We start from the raw sequence: 20,842 nt of genomic DNA, 5'->3' as shown, positions 1-20,842 counted from the left end.
TTGCATATCCAGGAGTTCAAAGCACGGTGTGCACAATTATATTAAGGATTCAATGATAACATTTGAACATGATAAATCATCGTATAATTCAAAGTAATAAAACGTTATTATAAGCTATAAAGTTATAAGTTATACTTCCTCTGTATTTTTACGTGCAGTACTTTTATTTTCACGCTTGCCGGTGCATTTTTCAGTCGTTAAGTTCTTCAATTACCAATATGTAAAAATTATATACATTTGATATTAAAAAAGTTTAAGTCGAGACTAATCTAACAAGATCTCACATAACTATATTTTTGCTTAGTTAGATTTATAAAAGCTATTTAAGTAGAACATATAAATAGTGTAAAAGTCAATCTGGTACAAATAAAAATGGGAATATTATATACACCCGGGTGCACCGTATACCCAACTAACCAAGGTTAGTTTTGTTCTTCATTTGATAATTAAATGAAAAGCAATCAACAAAATACTCATGGGTGTACGGTACACCCGGGTGTATATAATAATCTCTTAGGAAAAAAAAACTCGGAGGAAGTAATAAGTACTTCGTATAAGATAAAACCTTATAAAAATTTAAATAAAATCCACAACAATTTAAATTATAAATCTTGTAAAGTAAAAATTTACTATTTACAAACTTTTCCTTATTGGGTGTGGTTCGTAGAGTGATATGGGTTTGGAATTAACAATAGGGTTAAAGTGGTATCGGGTTATAACTTGATACTTAATACCATGTGTTTGGTTCAATTCTGGAATGAAATCTCATCCCCTTAAATACCATGTATTTGATACTTAAGGGAATGGAATGAGCCAAACCCACCTCCCCCCAAAGGTTTCTAAACCCCATACCTCATGGGTTTGAGGTATGAGTTTAAAATTCATACTTTTGACAACCAAACATATGTATGAATTTTAGTCATTCCAAAACCATACCTCATATATTCTGCGAACCATACGCCTAAGTACTTCATATAAGATAAAACCATACAAAACTTAAATAAAATCCATAACAATTTAAATTATAAATATTGTAAAATAAAAATTTACCATTTACAAACTTCCCCTTATTACCTACCTTTCACGTGATGCATGAGGTGATATTTTCTTTTGTTAAAGAAAATATAATTTTTTTTTCCAACAGGGACATGCACTTGCACGCCCTTGTTGTGCATTGCATCCGCCTCTGGGTATAGGCCTATACTTACTCTTAGAGAGAGAGAGAAGGGGGGAAGGTATGTATCGCCGTCAATTTTTTTTTTTTTTTTTTTAAAAGGGTCTTACAAAAATTTCTATGCAAAATTTCTTAATGGCTTATTAGTAAACTGAGGCATGTATGTGATTAAGGGTAGGAGAGAGAGAGAGAGAGAGAGAGAGAGAGAGAGAGAGAGAGAGAGAGAGAGAGAGAGAGAGAGAGAGAGAGAGAGAGAGAGAGAGATGATTAATTTAAGCCACCCACCCCAGGCCAGGCCAACACTCAAAATTCCCACTCCACTAAGCCACCCCCCAAAACTAACATGCCGCCTACCAGAATACCCACCCCACCCAAACTTAGCCATTGAATTGAAACCACCGTACTCGATCGCCCCACCACCACCAAGATCCTGACATCCATCTCTTACCCACCCAACCATAACCACCCAAACCCTCAGCGACCCCGTCTCAACTCCGTAACCACATCGACTTCAACCTTAGCAACCTTGTAATTTAAACACCCTCCCAACCACCCATAACCAAATTAACCCTCCCTAAAAACCTCATCCCCACCCTCTCGAAGCTACCATACCCACCCCATAACCTCATCCCCGCCTTCTTGAAACTATCATACCCACCCTGAAGTACCTCCACACACACACACACACAAAACCAACAACCTTCACCAAAAAAACCACTACCACAAACCCCTCTCCTATATATATATATATATATAGACACAAGCAACAACCTTAAAATATGAACGAAAAAGGTAAAAAAAGACAAATTATTACTTTCTCATAAATGATAAAAGACAGTATTTGGTCTGATTTGACTACAAAAACTTTAGATGGTCAAATATGGCCATAAAACCTTTAAGAGCTTTAGTGGAAATGATGAAACAAAAAGAAAAGGAAGAGAGAGAAGGAAGAGGCGACGATAAAGAGATTGGGGTAGATCGAGGTAACTTCGAGCGAAGAAAGTGGTGGTCGCTATTGACGATGGCGATCAAGATGGGAGGAGAGGTAAAGATTGAGAAGGGAAATTTATAGGTAGTTGAAGAGAGAGTAGAGATCGGTGGTGGTGATGGTGGTGGTTGGAAGGGATGGTGAGAGAGAAATGAAATTTGAGTAAAAAGATGATTTGAGTTAAATTTAAGTAATGGTAAATTAATAAATTCATTAAAAAATTACTAAAAAAGGAAAATTTTAGTTTGATGATTTGATATAATGTGTAGCTTTTTTTTTCTTTTTTTTTTTTTGTGCAATTGTTGTATATACTATGTAGAGCTGTCAAATCAGGTAAACGGGTCGTGTTTAGGTCAGGTTAGGGTAGGTCAGGTCAACTTGGGTCGGTCAATTCGGGTTAATGTTGTAACCTATACGGCTATATGGTTCGGGTTCAGGTTGGGTCATGCTTGAGTCGGGTCACGTCGAGTCATACATCGTATCGGGTTTGGGTCGAGTCAATAACAAGTTCGGGTCGGGTGAATAATAGGTCGGGTTTAATTTGGGTTTTAACAGGTTAAAACGATGTTAGGGTCATTCTCGAGTTCGGTTCAAGTCAATAATTTGCGGGTTATAATTAGGTCGGGTCATTCCTAGTTAAGGTCATGTTCGGGTTCGGGTCTCAAATATTAGGTTAATCTGGGTCTCTGGTTGAATTCAAGTCGTGTCATATCGCGTTCGGGTACATTTTTCGGATAGGTTTCTTAACTGTTCATGTATTGACGTGTCATGTTTAATCATTATCAATTTTTTCATTTATTGTAAGAGTAATAATTTCAGATAAGTTCATATTCGAGCTAATAAGTTTAGACTACATCTTTTTCATTTATTTTAGGATAAATAATTTCATATAAATTCAATTTTGAGTTTGGATAGTCTCACATGGTGGTACATAATTGAAATATGACAACATAGATAAATCAAATATAAGGTGTTTACATTAATTTGGTTGTGCCAATTTAATACTCCATTCTTTATTATTAGCTTTATAATTCGGATTACAATCCTTCTAAATTAACTAGCTTTATTAAGGGAAACATTTTAAAGCCTTAATGTGCTAAACTAGATTACTTGCTATATTAGATAAGAGTATAAGAGTTAATAAGATATGTGTATGGTGTGAGAAAGTTGATTTAAGGAATCAATGTATAAGCAATGTTAAAGGTAGATTTGTCAATTTGAGTGTTTGGGTCGAGTTAGCTCGGTTCGGGTTAATTTGAGTTAATTGCATTACTATTCAAGTCGGGTTACATCAGGTTTAGGCCAGGTTAAAAAGATCGGGTTGAATTCGAGTCGGCTTAGTAATAGGTCGGGTTATTCCAAGTCAGAATAGTAATAGGTCGGGTTGATTTCGGGTTTCACCGGGTTAAAACGGATTTGGGTCAGGTTTGGTTCAGGTCAATAATTGACGGGTTATGTTTAGGAACGGGTAATCTCAGGTTAGGTCATGTATGTTTGGGTTTGGGTCACGAATTCTAAGGTTAACTCAAGTCTCGGGTTGGTTTCAGGTCGGGTCACCAATTTCTCGGGTTCAAACAAGTCAAATCATAATCGAGTTTAGGTAAAATTTTCGGCTCGGGTCAACTTTTAACAGCTCTAATAATATGTAACCGTAGACACCTGATTGTGTCTCCCCAAAAACCAAACTCAGTGATGAGTACCTTTCACGTCTTTGATTATCGAGTTAGGTGAAAAGTTGAAGAGTCTCGTGAATTTCCCTTAAGCCTCGACCATATCTAACCTTTCCTTAAATGTTTTAAGCCAAAATCATTCATTTCGCGTCATTTAAAATAATTCATTTCATGTCCCATTTACAAAAACGTCCAAACCTGTCTATTTTAGTTCATGATCTCGGCCCAATTATTGATTAGATGGATGGGGTTTGAAAAGAGCTTTCTAGTGATATATTATAGGCCCAAATCCGATTTATAACGAAGAAGTTATGGCAAAAATACTAAACCGAGCCCGAACCAAGCCTTACCTACGACCCAATGATCACGTGGATGGTCAATTTACTTTAATCTCATTCCTAAACCAATTAGGATATATTACAAGCTTCTAGAATCATCTAGAAGGTTGTTTTCAGCTCTAAATCCATTAGGATTTATTATAAGCTTCTAGAATCTTCTAGAAGGGTCTAATTTATCCTGTTTTCGATAGATAAAGATAAATAATTTGATATCGAATAAAACATCTCTTTTTTGATGATCTTAGTCCTGGTCAAAATAGAACACGTACGGATATTTGGTTAGCCCAATCCGATTGGGAATCAAACTCCATACGAATTCTTATCTTCCCAAAACCATCGCAGAACGACAGCACCATCGCGCCGCGATAGTCCCATCGCGTCGCGATGGACCTGTCGCGCCGCGATGAGACTTGTTTTAGTCCGATTTGAATTCTAACTCTTTTCTGATCCTTCGAATCTCTTTTTTCTCTATAAATAGAGGTTGTGACCCCGTTTTCAATCACCAACACATCATAATCAATACCCTCTCTAATACTCTCTCTATCTCTTAATTTTTTATGTCCGTAGCCTAGCCTAAACACATCCTTGATACTCTCCCCAAACAAACACCATACCTCATTCACGAGATTCGAATACCCCTTGCCTTCAACGTGAAAGGTTGATAGTTCTGAAGGTTTGTTCCCAAATCTATATTTCAATTCATATTTGATTTATTTACTTTCTTGATTTAATCTTTCTTGAAGTTTTCTAACGCGTGTATTGTTTTAATAGCAAGAAAGCCAAGACATTAAAGTGAATAATTCTACTATCTTTACTCTTAGATTTTGAAGTAGAAATCATGCTTAAAATATTATTTTAATTCCTAGTATCATGTTGGGATGTCTTTATGATTCCTAGTATCTTGTTAGGATGTTTTTATGATTTCTAGTATCATGATTAGGATGTTTTTATGATTTCTAATATCATGATTAGGATGTTGATTTTTGATTGTTAGCATCATGTTTAGGTTAAAGCTTTGATCTTGATTATTAGTTACATGCTAGAATTTGTTATTAATTCGTTTAGTATCATGCCTAGGAACTTACTAATCATGTTTGATGATATTGTTATGATGATGATTGTTGTGTCAATTATATGTTGCTTGATTATTCATGATTTATAGTTATTGCTTGATCACGCCCTTTTTGCAGGATTAAAGGAAATTTGTACTTGAAATCACGCCTAATAAGATAATTAATAATTTGAATTTAGGCTAATATGATTTTAACTCAAGTGATCACCAATAATAGATTTGATTGTACATTAATAATTAACCAACGTAGATTAAGCAGGTTTAGGATTAATTTGATGGATGTATGTTGATCGAAAAGCGCACATGAATATCATAAGTATTTAGTAGAGGCCGTTTAGGGTGGGTTCAATCTCTTTTAGGTTGGATTCGTACCATCATCCCCGAATATCCAGTCATGGTTTCGGACCACTATGGAGTTAGCGATCTTCGTGATCATGAATGGGGTGTAACCTTCACACCCGTGAACGGTTTACAAGTTTCTAAAACTTGTTGGCAACTCTTCTTTCTCTAGCTTCCTTCCCTTTGGATGCCACCATGTTTAAAAACATGATCACAGTGGGGCTCAAAGTTGAGTTTTAAAAATTCCCTACAGTAACGAAGGTGGTATATTTTTTCATTCTCTTCACAACATTTATTTTGCAACTGTTGTGTAAAGTGTTAAAACAACACCCGACCTGACCCGATCCGAAACCGACCCGAAAAATATCCGATTTATATTTTGACTCGCGTGAACACAATAATTTAGTATTACTCAACTTTAAAATTTGACCTGACCCTACCTCATCAGACCTGATTCGATCATTCGAATTGACACATCTAGTTATGTCGTATCATGTCCAAGTCCATTTAAATCTTAAAATTGGGTTTATGATCACTGCCTTTATGATATGTGGACCAAAAGTGGTCCAAACCCATTCCAGGCCCATCCCTCCTTTAAAACAACATGACTCCTCCCTCCTCTCACCTTAGCTCAATAGTCCACATCAATTAACTTGATTAGAAACCACTGTATAGAAAAATACAAAAAAAATATACACAATAAATAAATTTCCCTCCATTAGAAAAAGTATAGTACTCCATATACAGCAAAACACCGGCCCAATGAATATATCGTGTCAGAAAATAACATTACCCCACCAAAACTCCAAAACCAAGGTTTTTTTTTTCATTTTTTTTATTTATTTTATTTTAATTTTATTTTAATTTTTTTTATTTTCGGTGCGTTTTCTGTGTAGTCGATTGACACATATTGAAACACTGATTGACTAATTCCTAATCGACTGAGTAACCCTTGATTAAATAACTCATGATTAACCGAGTAATTTATGGCCGACTGAGTAACTCTTAGCTGACCGAGTAACTCCGACCACAAAGTGTTGCCAACCACAGATGAAACTTTATATTTAATTTTTATTTTGCTTTTTTTTTTTAATAATTTTTTTTAAACATTTCATTACCTGACACTACATAACATAATGCCTGCTAGCCTAAATAAAGCGCAAATTACATAAAAACACTCTTTCCCTCCTCTTTCTCTCTCCTCTCATTCTTCTTCATTCTCTCTCCTTATCATTATTATCTATCACTGAGTTACTTCAACCGCCTTTCCTTCCATTTCATTCCTTTGCTCTTTCTTTCTGTTATTGTTCTTGTCTGATCTCCCATTCCTATTATTATTATTATTATTATTATTATTATTATTATTATTATTATTATTATTATTATTATTATTATTATTATTATTATTATTAATAATAATAATAATAATATTACTACCTATTTGATCTATATTATTGCCAACATAATTTTGTCCTAGAATTTCTGATTTTTCCAACTTGTTTGAACTAAGGTAGCTATTTTAGCATCTGGGTCATTTTTATTTCCACTTTCAACTTCCATGAACAGAGAATTATGGATCTAGAATCAAACAACAATAACCCATTCAAGGTATGACACCTGTACAATTCTCATTGTCTCTTATTGTAGGACCCATTATGGTTACTTACCCCTGTTTTTTCCGTCACTAAAGTTCTTCCTGTTTACGGTGATTGTGCCGTAATGGCAACCGGGGAAAGTGAGTACTCCGTATTTATTTTTTTCTGACAGAAGATTGACTAATGGTGTTTTGGAATTTTTTTTGCAGAAGGAATCTTGGAGAACAGTTTTAACTCTAGCATATCAAAGCTTAGGAGTTGTTTATGGTGATTTAAGCACTTCCCCATTATATGTTTACAAAAGTGCATTTGCTGAAGATATTCATCATTCTGATACTAATGAAGAAATTTATGGGGTTTTGTCCTTTGTTTTTTGGACATTAACATTAATCCCATTGCTTAAGTATGTCTTCATCGTACTTAGAGCGGATGATAATGGTGAAGGAGGTACATTTGCGTTGTACTCTTTGTTATGTCGACACGCCCGTGTTAGCTCTTTGCCTAATTGCCAGATTGTTGATGAAGAACTTTCTGCTTATAAGAAGGATGATTTCATATCTGCTGATAAAAATGCTAATTCTAGCTTGAAATCGACATTAGAGAAGCATAAGACTTTGCATAAGGTGTTGTTGATTTTAGCTCTTATTGGTACTTGTATGGTAATTGGTGATGGAGTTCTTACACCAGCAATTTCAGGTAATTTACTCCTACTCTTGTTATTTTTTATTTTTTTTCGGTGTTATTTGAGTTGTAACGTTACTGGTTCAAATTATGTAATCGACGTGACAACTAATCCGGGCCGGAGGAGTAATTTCTCACAAGTTTTTTTGTTGTGAGTTGCAGTTTTCTCAGCTGTTTCTGGGTTGGAGCTCTCACTTACAACAGCTAGGGCGCATCATGAGTGTGAGTTGGTGATCTATTTTTAGTTAAATTTCATTTTAGATAACAAATTGAGAGATAGAATGAAACTGAATCTTTCTAATTATAGGGAATCTTTTTGGAATTTTAACATACATTGTACAACATTGATTAGAATGGAATTTCACTGTTAGCAATATTATTTTCCATGATATGATATATCATATATGCCAATGTTAAATAACAGGACATAAAGTTTAAATTCATATAGGATGGTTGAATTAGGTCATTTTTAATATCTTCAAACCATGATGATTTTGTGATTTTATTTTTCTTTGCAATTTTTTTAACCATATATAAAGTGTATAAATAAAGTTCACAAAAAGTTAATAATTATTAGGTTTTATACTCTTGGTTTGGAATTAGCAAAATCATGTGTTACCTATACTTAGTAATATAAACCATGAAAAAAATAATTTTTAAACAGATGCACACTGTGGTGGGTCCAAGGAAATCATGTTCAAGATAGACTTTTGCTCTATTATTATTATTATGATGCTTGCCTAATTAGCCATCTCATGCACAAAAGGAAGTTTCAGTTCACATTGTGAAATGACATGTTCATATGAATAATAGGTTTTGTGGTACAAGTTTAGGCAGAAATTGTGGGTTTGATTGCATCTAATCATTTTTTGGTCATTGTTTGGTCAAAAATTGGTAGTTTAATTGGAATTTGGCTCATAGAAAAATAAATACTGTATTTTAAAAGGCAAATTTGATTTTGATGGATTCTGTTAGTTTTCATGAATTTAGTTGGTGTCTAACTTGTCCCTTGAAGGTTTTTTGTCACCTACCGTCTTGACCTATGTTACTCGGAATTGGGTTGTTGTGTAGACAAAGTATGTGTTTGAGTTCTACCTCAGATACTTATTGCAAAATTTCAATGTTTAAAATAAGTTTCTAGATGTCATACGTATTAGAATGTTGAGGGTTTGACATCGGTTTCTAAGGTGAAATGAAGATGAATCATAGACCTCGACTATTAGACAGATCAACTCTGTTTCATGGAGAAACTGTAGTAATTTAGTTTAATAGGAAATGCATGGAAATGAATAGAGAAAAAGGGACAAAGAATGGATTAGAGTTGCATTTGAGGAAGGTTTATATGGTCGCGTTAATTTTGACTACTAATCTGATTCTTTATACTGACTTCTCTATAATTGAATGGACATCAAATATTCTATCTGGCCTTTTATTAACTGGATAATGTTTAATACTTATGGCAAGTAGATTTCAACTTAATTTTCGCCTACAGAATTTTTTAATAATGCATGTTAAGCTGTCTCTTTTCTTTGCCATGGCTAACGGAACGTGATTGGAGATCGATAAAGGGAGCATCAACAAAAAGTTATTTGAAAAGAACTAGTCAAGCGTTGCCCTACATGTTCGAAATCTTTAATTATTCTATTACATCTTCTGTGATCGGTTATAATATATTCTATTACCATTAATCCATCATGTTATTGTTGTGATATTCTGATAATGGTGGATTTCCTTGTTTAGTTGTTGAAAGCTTGCTTCTTTTAATTGTCATTGCTAGCTTTACCTCGCTAGTGCTTATCTATCAATAGTTTATCGGATTGTAGCATCTTGATGACAAAAGAAGATTCTGGACACTATTCATCCTGATTTTTTTTTTTTTGAATAGATTTATCCTGATTATTAAAGGGAATCGTTACATTAACTTATTCATTTGTCATTTATTCTGAAAATGGCGCGTTCATTGAATCTCATATGAGTCATATCAGCGTTCATAAGAGCATCGATTGTGTCCTTTGCTGGTGTATAAATTTTTTTAAGTCTAGGTCTGTATAAATGGCGTCTTCTCATTCTGTGTGATATGCTTTAGTTTGTTTGTATATAGAAAAAAGTCCATTGCTATCGCCGTTCCATTGAACAAACCGCTGTGCTATGATGTGCATAAGATTCTATGTTTTTATGTGACTGCAATAATGTAGCCGTTTTGTAGCTTTAATATGAATATTTTAATTCGTATAAATCAGTGCTAATTGGTTTCCTACAAAATCAAATATTTAATATTCTTTGAATTTCTACTTTGTTGGGCTAAAATAATATACACTGAAATTGTTAGATTATTTATTTGTCGATTGGAATTTGGAAGGTTGATTATAAACAAATAATTGCAATAGATGCATTTATGTAATCATGTGAATTTCCTACCCTTTCCAAGGTGGGAGCTTTTTGAAAGGCATCAGAGAAATATTGAGGTCAATGTTGGCCTGGCATTCGGTATTTAGGCTCTTAAAAGCAATAATTCTGTGTATGGTATTCAAGGAGTTTAAAGTAGATTGATTTTAATATTTTCGATTGTCTGTATCAAATACAAACTTTCATTTATGACTAAACTTCCAGAGCCCGGAATTTAGTCCCTTGATAAGACTAAAGCTGGCCTTTGTTTGCATCATTTTTTACAGAATTTTCTTTCTCTACTTTGTTCATAATCTTTTCTGCATCCTTCTTGTTATGCTAATAGGTTTTTCAATATAGTGTATGTGGGCATTAATTTGCTGGGGTTTGTCAGAGTTTGATATTAAAATTATGACAATGCATAAGTTTTTTCAAAGTTACCAACCCATTAAATTCTAATTCTTCGCAGATATAGAAGTTCCAGTTGCATGTGTCATATTAATTTTGTTGTTCGCCCTCCAACATTATGGGACTCATCGCGTAGGAATTCTATTTGCACCAATAGTGATAACATGGCTTATCTGCATCAGTGCGATTGGTGTATACAACATTGTGCACTGGAATCCCCATGTATATCAAGCTCTCTCTCCATATTATATGTACAAGTTTTTGAGAAAAACCCAGAGAGGCGGGTGGATGTCTTTGGGTGGAATCCTGCTATGCATGACAGGTAAAGAGATGTGCTGATGGCGTCATTTACCACTGATGACTTCAGATTTGTCTAATATTGAGTTATATCTGCTTCAGGTTCGGAAGCTATGTTTGCAGATCTCGGACACTTCTCCCAGTTGTCTATTCAAGTATATGCTCATAGCAATAATTTTCCCTTTATTTTATTTTCTTGTTCTGTTTACCTTGGTTCCTGAGACGTCCTCTCTACAGATTGCATTCAGTTTTATTGTGTATCCATCTTTGATCTTGGCATACATGGGACAAGCTGCTTACCTGTCTAAGCATCATTCTCTACAAAGTGACTACAGGATTGGATTTTATGTATCTGTACCAGGTAAGTTTGTATAAATCTTTTGATCTTAATTATCTTATAGGTAAGAGACTAAGAGTTTTTGTGAATGGTATCTAATTATATGTAAAATTTTGGGGGATGGATTTTCAGAGAAAATAAGATGGCCAGTTCTAGGTATAGCCATTCTTGCTGCAGTCGTAGGAAGCCAAGCTGTCATCACAGGAACGTTCTCAATCATCAAACAATGCTCTGCATTGGGCTGCTTTCCTAGAGTTCGAATAATTCATACATCCTCTAAAAGACATGGCCAAATCTACATCCCAGAGATTAACTGGATATTGATGCTGTTGTGTCTTGCTGTTACTATTGGTTTCAGAGACACGAAACATTTGGGGAATGCATCAGGTAATTTTTGTGAATTTTCAGCTCGTTTTTGTTCTTTGTTTAGTTTCCTGTCAGATCTTGCTTGAATTAGTGAGACAAGGTTGAACTATTTTAGTTTTTTTTCACAAAACTATCGACATTTTCTGCTTAATATGTGTTGATTCTCATAATGATTTTCTCTGGAATAGGTTTGGCAGTCATAACAGTGATGCTGGTAACCACCTGCCTAATGTCTCTGGTTATTGTATTATGCTGGGAAAAAAGTATATTTCTTGCTATTGGGTTTATATTCTTCTTTGGATCCATAGAAGCACTCTACTTCTCAGCGTCACTTATCAAGTTCCGCGAAGGGGCTTGGGTCCCAATTGCCTTGTCCTTCATCTTTCTGATGGTAATGTATACATGGCATTATGGCACTAGAAAGAAGTATGAGTTTGATGTTCAGAACAAAGTTCCCATCAACTGGCTCCTTGATCTGAGTCCCAATCTAGGAATTGTCCGAGTACGTGGAATTGGTCTCATACAAACCGAGCTTGTGTCTGGCATACCTGCCATTTTCTCTCACTTTGTTACCAACCTTCCAGCATTCCATCAAGTGCTAGTCTTCCTGTGCATAAAATATGTGCCTGTTCCTCATGTTCAGTCTGAAGAACGCTTCCTTGTTGGAAGAATAGGCCCCAAGGAGTATCATATTTATAGGTGTATTGCTCGATATGGTTACCGTGATCATCATAAGGATGAGGTTGAGTTTGAGAAGGATCTTGTTTGTAGCATAGCAGAATTCATTCGCTCAGAAAAGCCTGATGGCAAAAATAATCAAGAAGACGAGGATGAGGAGAACCTGACTGTTGTAGGGTCTTTCTCAACTAAGCGGGGAGTTAAATTGTCTGAAGATGAAGAAGATAACACTGAGATAGTTGGCACATCCGAGCTCCAAAAAAGTGACTCTTTAGATAAGCCAAGGAAGAGGGTAAGGTTTGTCGTCCCTGAGACTCCACAAATTGATCGCGAGGCACAAGAAGAGTTGCATGAGCTGATGGAGGCAAGGGAATCTGGGATGGTTTTCATACTAGGACACTCATACGTGAGAGCCAAGAGTGGTTCGAGTTTTATTAAGAAAATGGCAATCAATTATGGTTATGATTTCTTGAGGAGAAACTCTAGGACTCCTACTTATGCAATAAGTGTTCCTCATGCCTCGACGCTGGAGGTCGGAATGGTGTCCCACGTCTGATTTTGTAGGTGAGACAATGTAGCTATCTTCTGCATGACACTTTGTTCCTACTGGGTTGTGTATGTACATGTTCAACCGAAATCCAGTTTTATGTTGTGCTAAATTGTTACTATCATACTCAGGATACAGACTAATTTTTGCCAGTTTGTGTATGCTGCCTTTGTGATACCCTATTACTTCCAAAATTATGTAACACTAGGTCCTACACTCTAGAGTATGGTGTGCATCATGCACGGATGCATCCGACAAAATATATAACAATAGAAGATTATAAAATTTTTATTTTTTTTTTCAAATATATTTCTAGTGACTCTTAATAGCATTATTTGGAGTTTACAATTAATTAAATACAAAATTTACCAATAATATAGTAAATTAACTTTAAAACTAATTACAGGATGATTTTGCTCAACAATGATAGAACAAAAACAAATTCCCAGACATTGGTTTTAAAACAAATTCCCAAAACATAGTCCATGTAGGATTGGTTTTGGGGATTTGTTAAAATGTACTTTGCTTTGGAACATAACCGCTAATATCATTAACGGCTTTATTAAAACTGCTATTAGTATTAGCGGTTATATGGGTTAACAATGCAGCAAACAACGACTTTCACATAAAGAAAAAAAAAACTAAATAAAAAAGAGACATGTCAATCTAGAGATCAAGTCTCCAGGTCTCTTTGATCTAAATCTACAAATTCCCACGTTCTCCCCGCGACCTACCACTGCAACCTTTTTTTTTTTTTTTAAAAAAAAATCAAAATAGTTTTGGGCCAGGGCTATGCCCCGGATTATTACATGGAACTGATCATTAATACTCGTTGTAATTTATTATAATTCAATTTTCTTGTAATTAAATTTGTTGTTCAAATTGTCATCATTTGCTACATATTAATATATTAATTCAAAAGGTTGTATAAAAAATCACATAGCTTGGTGGTAAGACACTTAGTTCTAGAATTATAGGTTGTGTATTCAAATCTTGTGGAGAACGATTTTCTTAAAAGTGCATGACATGCAATAAAAACAAATGGAAGAGAGAGCCACGTGGCGTAATGATTAGTTGAGTGGGTAACGTGGCGTAGTGAGAGGGGTTTACGTTACACGTGGACGTTCTTAGGTACGCCTTTTAATATATTAGTATAGATATGTTTTGTCATTTAGTCAAGGAGAAAAAGAGAATTGTATTATAAAGTCACGTCTCATTGAATTTTTTTTTTCTTTTGAAACCGCTAATGAATAAGAAAAGCTAAGTAGGGGTTTTAAGCTAAACCAAAGTAGACACTCTAAACCAATCCTACGTGGACGGTAGATTGAGAATTTATTTTAAGACTAATGCAATTGAGTATTTTATTTTTGTTTTATCAATATTGTGGGAAATAATCATCCCTAATTACATAAGCTAATATTACTCAATCAACCTATTCTTGTTTTGAATCATGCAGTTATTATCTTTGAGGATACTCCTTTTCGGCAGCATTCGAATAGACCTTGTCAATTGGACAATTGGTGCCTCAATTTCCAACATATTCATGACTTTGTTATTCAAACTTGGAAAATATATAGCAATGGATCGCCAATGTTTTCTCTCTCGAAGAAACTAATCTTTGTTAGGATCTTAATGAGGAATTGGTGGCTCAATAATAAGAAATTCTTGGGGGTCGACTGAAAGAATTTCACTAAGGACTTCTACAACATGGTTAACAAAACGTACAACAAATCGATCATGGTCCGATCTCTTAAGAAGACTTTCAAATGTGATTTAGTTCCAATTTATGATCCGGAGATAGATTTTATCCTTCTAGAACTGCATGTTCCTAAGTTTACTTCTCCTTAGATTAGTAATCTAAAAAGGCATGTTACATCAATCTGAAATATAGGACACAATGTTTGATTTGGGGAATGATAATTCCATAGGTGCAGATGGTGTTATGGCTGAATTTTTTAAAATTCATTGGCATACAATAGTTGAATCAGTGGTCACAACAATTAAAGATTTCTTTCATACTAGGTTTCTCTTGAAGGAATGGAATCAATCTCTCCTTATTATGATTCTAAAAATATCCACGCCAATAGAGGTGAGCCATTTACCACCTATTAGCCTTTGTAATACACATTATAAATGTGCTTCCAAGTGCTTAGTTGCTAGGATTCGCCCTTACATGCCTTTACTTATCTCTAATTCTTAACACACCTTCGTCCAAGAGAGAGTTAAGACAGATAATATTCTCATGTCACATGAATTAATGGACAAAAATTATTAATCTTTAAACACTGGTACTAATTCGCTAGCTATGCTTAAAATCGATATGAGTTAGGCTTATGATTGAGTGCACTAGAGTTTCTTATTACGAGTTCTCAAAGCCTATGGTTTCCCTTGCTCGATGGCTTCAAATGATTTAGTAATGCGTTTCTTCTGTCTCTTATAAATCTCCCACCAATGGCAATACTTCGGAATCTTTTAGGCCTAATTGTGACCTACGGCAAGATGACCCTCTTTCCCCCTACATGTGCCTTTTTTGTATGGATATTTTCTCCAGAATACCGCATTTGGGCTATGATTTACAGACGTTTCAATTCAGGGAATCAAAATCTCCGGAGATAGTCCTAATATTTCTCACTTATACTTCACCAACGATGCCATAATTATTTTCTAGCTAATAATACTGCATGCTCTAAAGTCCTTGAGATCAAAATGTCGGGGGAAGAATTGAATCTCTCAAAATCTCTGATTAAATTTAGCCCCAACACTACTCTACTTGTTCAAGAAGAATTCAAGGCGATTTTTAGAAAGAAACAAATTCAGTTGTCTGATCATCATCTTAGGTCCCCATTGATATCTATGAAAGAAAAAACATCTGTTCAGTTTATTATTGACAAATTCCTTGGGCGTATTTTGACGAAGGATGAAACTATGTCGTCGATAGTCTTCCTAAGTCAACAATATAAGAATTTCAAACTTAATCCTAATGACAGGGTAAGTCCGAGTCGAACTACGAGGAATGGAAAGCTATTTGCATTAGTCATAGGTCAAGCTATTTCGAAACATGCACAAGATTGTTATGTGAACTATACTAGACAAAAGCAAGCAACATATTTTATATTAACAATCAAATATCAAAATGCTAGGGATTAGGGTCCACATGCATTCATGATAGGTTCACCAATTTGGGGTAAATCTAGCCAATCAAGTATTGCGAGGACTAATGGTAAGGGCTATCGAGAGGGATCGAAAGGTTATCTCCTAATTGTCAAGCTAGCTTTCCTCTAAGAATGACAAATCAAGAGAATCACAAATCAAACCAATCAATAATTGCAAATCCAAAATCAAGTAGTAATGTCAAAAGGATTTACAATGTAATCTAGCTTAGTCATCAAGGTTAATTGGCCACTCAAATCAAATTAAACACATGCACACTTCATTTAATCAATTCAATCACATTATTCAATTGACCTTAATCCCCAAATTAGAAGCAATCCATCAATCATACATGCTTTCCCACACCCTAGCTAAGAGAATTACTCACTAAGCATGTTTAATTGGAAACTAAGATTAATCTAATCATCATCATCATCAACATTGGAATTGAAATCAAAAACTAAATCAATAAGCAAACAATTAAGATCAACTTGCAATTTCATCAAACAACAAATTTAAATGCAATAAAATGAAACAAGAAGAAGAATACTTGATGATCAAAAGAAGAAGGAACTTGGATTGATTTGAAATGAAGATCAAAGGTTGAATCTACACTTTCTCTCTCTACTTTCACTCACTAATTAGGCTGATCTAATCTTTCTAAATTTGCTAAAATGAACTCTAAACCAAAAATAGAAGGTCCTTACTATTTATATCTATAAGTAAAATAAAAGAAAAAGTGCGCAAATTACAAAAGAGGGTAGCTCAGGCAAGTGGGTTGGCGTGAGAATGACCTTCATCTTGCTCGAGCTACCCATTTCTGAGCTCGGGCAGGTGGCCGAAAACTTTCTCGAGCTGTGGTCGAGCCTTGTTGTTGCTGCGAGAGTATGGCCGAGGAAGGTCGAAGCAGGGGAGCTCGGGCAGAAGGGGGTGGCATGGGCACGCGACTCATCTTGCTCTTAACATGGACTTTTCTTGATTTTCAACTTCAAGGACTTGGGCAAGCTTGCAAATCTTGCCCAAGGTACTTACCCGAGTCTCTTTTCCTTGAGTTCTAACTTTGCTTGCTTGCGCTCTAACTTCCCGAACTTAGTTTTTTTTACTTCCAAAGCTGATGTTGGCTTCCTCCTCGATATTTAAACCTTGGCAAATCCTGACATACCTGCAAAACAAGTCAATTAAGCATACGGCAAAGCGAGATAATAGCCAAGAAATGTGTAAAAATGATAATAAAACAATTAAAAACACGCATTTCTCTAAACTAACTACAAACACGCAAATCAAGTATTAGTACCTAAAAACACGACTTGACAAGCTAAAAACAAGCACAAAATAATAAAATATAGAAGAAAACTACCCTATGAGTGCCATAAATGACACTTATCACATCTCGACGCTGAACGCTATAATAATACCCCGTATTTTTGAGACGTATTTTCCAAAATAATTAATTATTATTTCCTAAAAAGGGTATTTTAGTAAATTATTTCCCATTTGAATTTTGGAGTCAAAATGGTATTTGAATTTTGGCGCCAAAAACATTTTCAAAACTCAATTATTATTTTGGATTTTGGATAAGATTTATCATCCATTTATTTTATTTTAAAAACTGGATTATATATATATTTCGAATATTTTAATTAAGCAAAAATTATATTTTTTCATTATTTTAAAAGGGTCGAATTTCCTAATTATTTAGCTAAGAGTTTCGGATTTTCTAAGTGTAGAAAATCTGATTTTCTTAGTTAGATTAGTTATTAATTGATATTTTACTAATTAATTATTTTCTACAAAATATATTATATACACAATTAGTTTTAATCCTTAAAATTTAGCAAAATAATTCCTAAAAACTAGCATTAGAGTCCAAAAATATGAGCTTAGGAAAGCTCAAATTTTTTGGCCACCATATGATATTTGTGAGCAAATTATTTTGGTAATTTTGTATTTTAATTATCTTCCTTAAATTCTATTATTTCCTTGATTTCTATCTTCCATCTCACAAAGATTTGATCATCTTATTTATTTACCTTAAACCTTTCTTTATTATTCCCCAAGAAAAGCTTACTTACCATTTTATATATCATGATCAAGCACTTACCTTATTTCTTCATTTCTTAATCACCATAAACTAGACTTTCCTAAATTCTTTAAGCATCTTTTCCAAGTAATTCCGCCTTAAACTAAAATTACCATAATTCTTCCTACAAAATCTTACCTTAATTCTTTCATTCATGAGCCTATAAATACCCTCTCATACCTCTCATATTCTTTACACCAAAAATCAATTCTCTTCTTTTCTCTTACTCTTCTTTTCCCTCAACCTTTTCCTACTTTTCTTCTCCTCTTTTCTAAAAGAAAATCAGTTCGTATACTTTTGGAGCTAATCTGGAACTTCTGGTCACTTTTGGGGTTTTGCTATTTCTCAGAAGATTGTTCCTCTGGAAAAATCCTTGAGGTTAGGCTTAAGAATCACCCAATTCGAAGTTATATTGAAAGAGTTATAGCCTCTGCAAGTTCTACCTATTCTTTCTAATGCAAATTCAATTCTCTTTAATCGTATTCCTTTATTTTTTTCATGGTTAGTTTTCTAAAATATAAATACTTATTTCAAAGCTATAATTTTATATCAAAGTATTATTTTTTAAACAGTTTTATAGTCCATGCACATTAGTTTTGGGTTTATGTCTAAAGATGTTGTGATAACCTTATGGTTATGTTAATTGCAAGGTGTATTCGTGATTGAACTTTGAAAGTGTGAAGTGTTGATTGAGATTCGGAATCAAGGTACGTTTAGGTGGCTAGATACTTTTGAAAGTGATTGGTTTGAGTAACATGTTTTATATGATTTTATTGGTGATTGAATTAAAATGATTTGAATTATGATTTATGAAATAAAGTATGTTTGGAGGAATTGATATATGTTTTAATAAATGTATTTGAAGGATTGATTTTAATATCATGTTTTGAATGGTTTGAATTACTTATCATGTTTAAACAAAGGAGTTGATTTGAAAAGCTTGTTGAATTAAATAAAAGGTTTTAATCTTTAAAGAAAGGGTTATTGATTTTCGAAAAGTTATTAGTATGAGATTTAATTCTCAAGTATTTAATTAAAAGGTTGATTTTTAAAAGTATGTTGAATTAAATAAAAGGAGTTTTGAATTACTTTATTATAAAGTTTGATATTATTCAACAGAGGAATTTTATGAGGATATATTGAATTATTTATTAAAGCTTTACAAGCATAATTATATTAATCCCACTATGAGGATTTGGTTGATAAGACTTTAGATTTTGTAACGTATGACCGAGTCTTTCCTCAAGGATAGCTTTTCAATATAAAGATACTAACTTGGGGGGTGTGCACACTTAGGAGAGGAATTGGGTTTTAAAAAGCAATTGATTTTTATCACTTGAATTATTATTCAAATTATTATTGAGCTATTGGAATTATTTTGAGAATCTTGAGAATTGGTTTTGAATTATATGGTTTGAGTTATTGAAATAAATATTGGAATTTCATGATTGGTTTTAAAAGCATGTTTGCAAATAAATTGAGTTTACTTATCTTGCACTTATCGTATTTAGCATATTTTACTAATCTCTATTTTGTATTTGTTTTGGTTCGCCCTGTTTACCTTAATGATAAGCAATGTTGACTATTTTCAGGTGGAGTCATGAATGAGCATATGGGAGTCCCGAGATTTGTTTCACCTAGTTTAGGAATGTTGATTTTGTCTTTATTTTGAGTACTCATAACAATGTTACTATTTTTATAAGTATTAATAAAAGAAAGTTGAGTTTTCCGCTGCAAGTTTTGTTATTGAGTTAAGTATTTTTGAGTAGCCTTGCAAAATCACGCGGCGGTAATACGCCTAAGTCTTTCTCTACGATATAATTATACGTATTATACTAGTAGAGGGAGATTTGGGGGTGTTGCAGCTATCTCTGAAGTTAAATTTCATTAACTCTATTCTTATAGCTATGTCATCTCATATTCTTTCATGCTTTGAATTGCCAGTCTCAATTACATCAAGAATTGATGCCATATTATTGAATTCTTTCTGGTCAAACTCGGGCAATAAAGTTATGCATTGGGTTCGTAAAGGAAAAATGCATTTGCCTCGAGGTATGGGAAAATTAGAAATTAGATGTATCTCAAGTCTAAATAAAGCCCTTCTCATGAAGCAATTTTGGAGAATTGTTGGTGTGTTATCGAAGTGCATAAAAAATTAAACCTTATTCACTTCCTTAACAAAAGCTAGGGCAAGTAAGATTCGATCCCACAAAGAAAGTAAATCTAAAGTAACAAGTTACAAAATTTAAGTTCCACGAAGAGTAACACGATTTAGGGGGGGGGGGTTTGATATGAGAAATCTAATCTCAAATAACTAAAGGAACAATATATAAAAGGAGTTTTAACTAAAGAACAACCAATCAATGGAGAAAACACTTAATAGATAATCAGATTCTAGCCATGTAACTTTGTAAAATCACTTACACAGTAATTTACCCTCTAGGAACAACTTGACTTATGAAACAAGTTCTTCTGTTTTTCCTTATTAATAGTTAGATTCGGTATGACTTTCACTAACCCTGACCAAAAAATAACCCCTATACTACGAGCAAGGAATTTAACGTGTTGACAACATTAGGAACTAGGAAAACATCAAGCCTAGACAACCATGACATTATTGGAACACGAGTTCCTCTATATCAAGAATTACTTCACAATTAATAGAGTGGAATGACCTCCTATACAATTGGTTGCTATATCATTAACATTCCCAAGCAATTACTGATTTATTAAAATT

The 20,842-nt window shown here is 33.9% G+C and overlaps 1 protein-coding gene across 1 annotated transcript; it reads left to right on the top strand.

Moving 5' to 3' along the window:
* The first annotated feature begins 7,000 nt into the window (after window positions 1-7,000).
* On the top strand, window positions 7,001-13,175 carry LOC110706012 (potassium transporter 8-like). The gene is made up of 8 exons (XM_021883927.1): window positions 7,001-7,189; window positions 7,386-7,872; window positions 8,020-8,079; window positions 10,712-10,972; window positions 11,050-11,102; window positions 11,185-11,308; window positions 11,417-11,671; window positions 11,839-13,175. The coding sequence occupies exons 1-8, from the start codon at window positions 7,154-7,156 to the stop codon at window positions 12,882-12,884; spliced, it is 2,322 nt and encodes a 773-aa protein (XP_021739619.1). The 5' UTR covers window positions 7,001-7,153; the 3' UTR covers window positions 12,885-13,175.
* Window positions 13,176-20,842: the final 7,667 nt, after the last annotated feature.

Source organism: Chenopodium quinoa, unplaced genomic scaffold, assembly GCF_001683475.1.
Source record: "Chenopodium quinoa cultivar QQ74 unplaced genomic scaffold, ASM168347v1, whole genome shotgun sequence".
NCBI lineage: Eukaryota > Viridiplantae > Streptophyta > Magnoliopsida > Caryophyllales > Amaranthaceae > Chenopodium > Chenopodium quinoa.
Note: the sequence above shows the minus strand (reverse complement) of the source record. Positions and strands in the feature narration are given on the sequence as shown.

Coding starts and splice junctions, on each gene's coding strand:
- LOC110706012 (XM_021883927.1), top strand. CDS start 7,154: ATGGATCTAGAATCAAACAACAATAACCCATTCAAG. Junction 7,873..8,019: donor TCTTACACCAGCAATTTCAG/GTAATTTACTCC, acceptor TGTGAGTTGCAG/TTTTCTCAGCTGTTTCTGGG. Junction 8,080..10,711: donor AGCTAGGGCGCATCATGAGT/GTGAGTTGGTGA, acceptor AATTCTTCGCAG/ATATAGAAGTTCCAGTTGCA.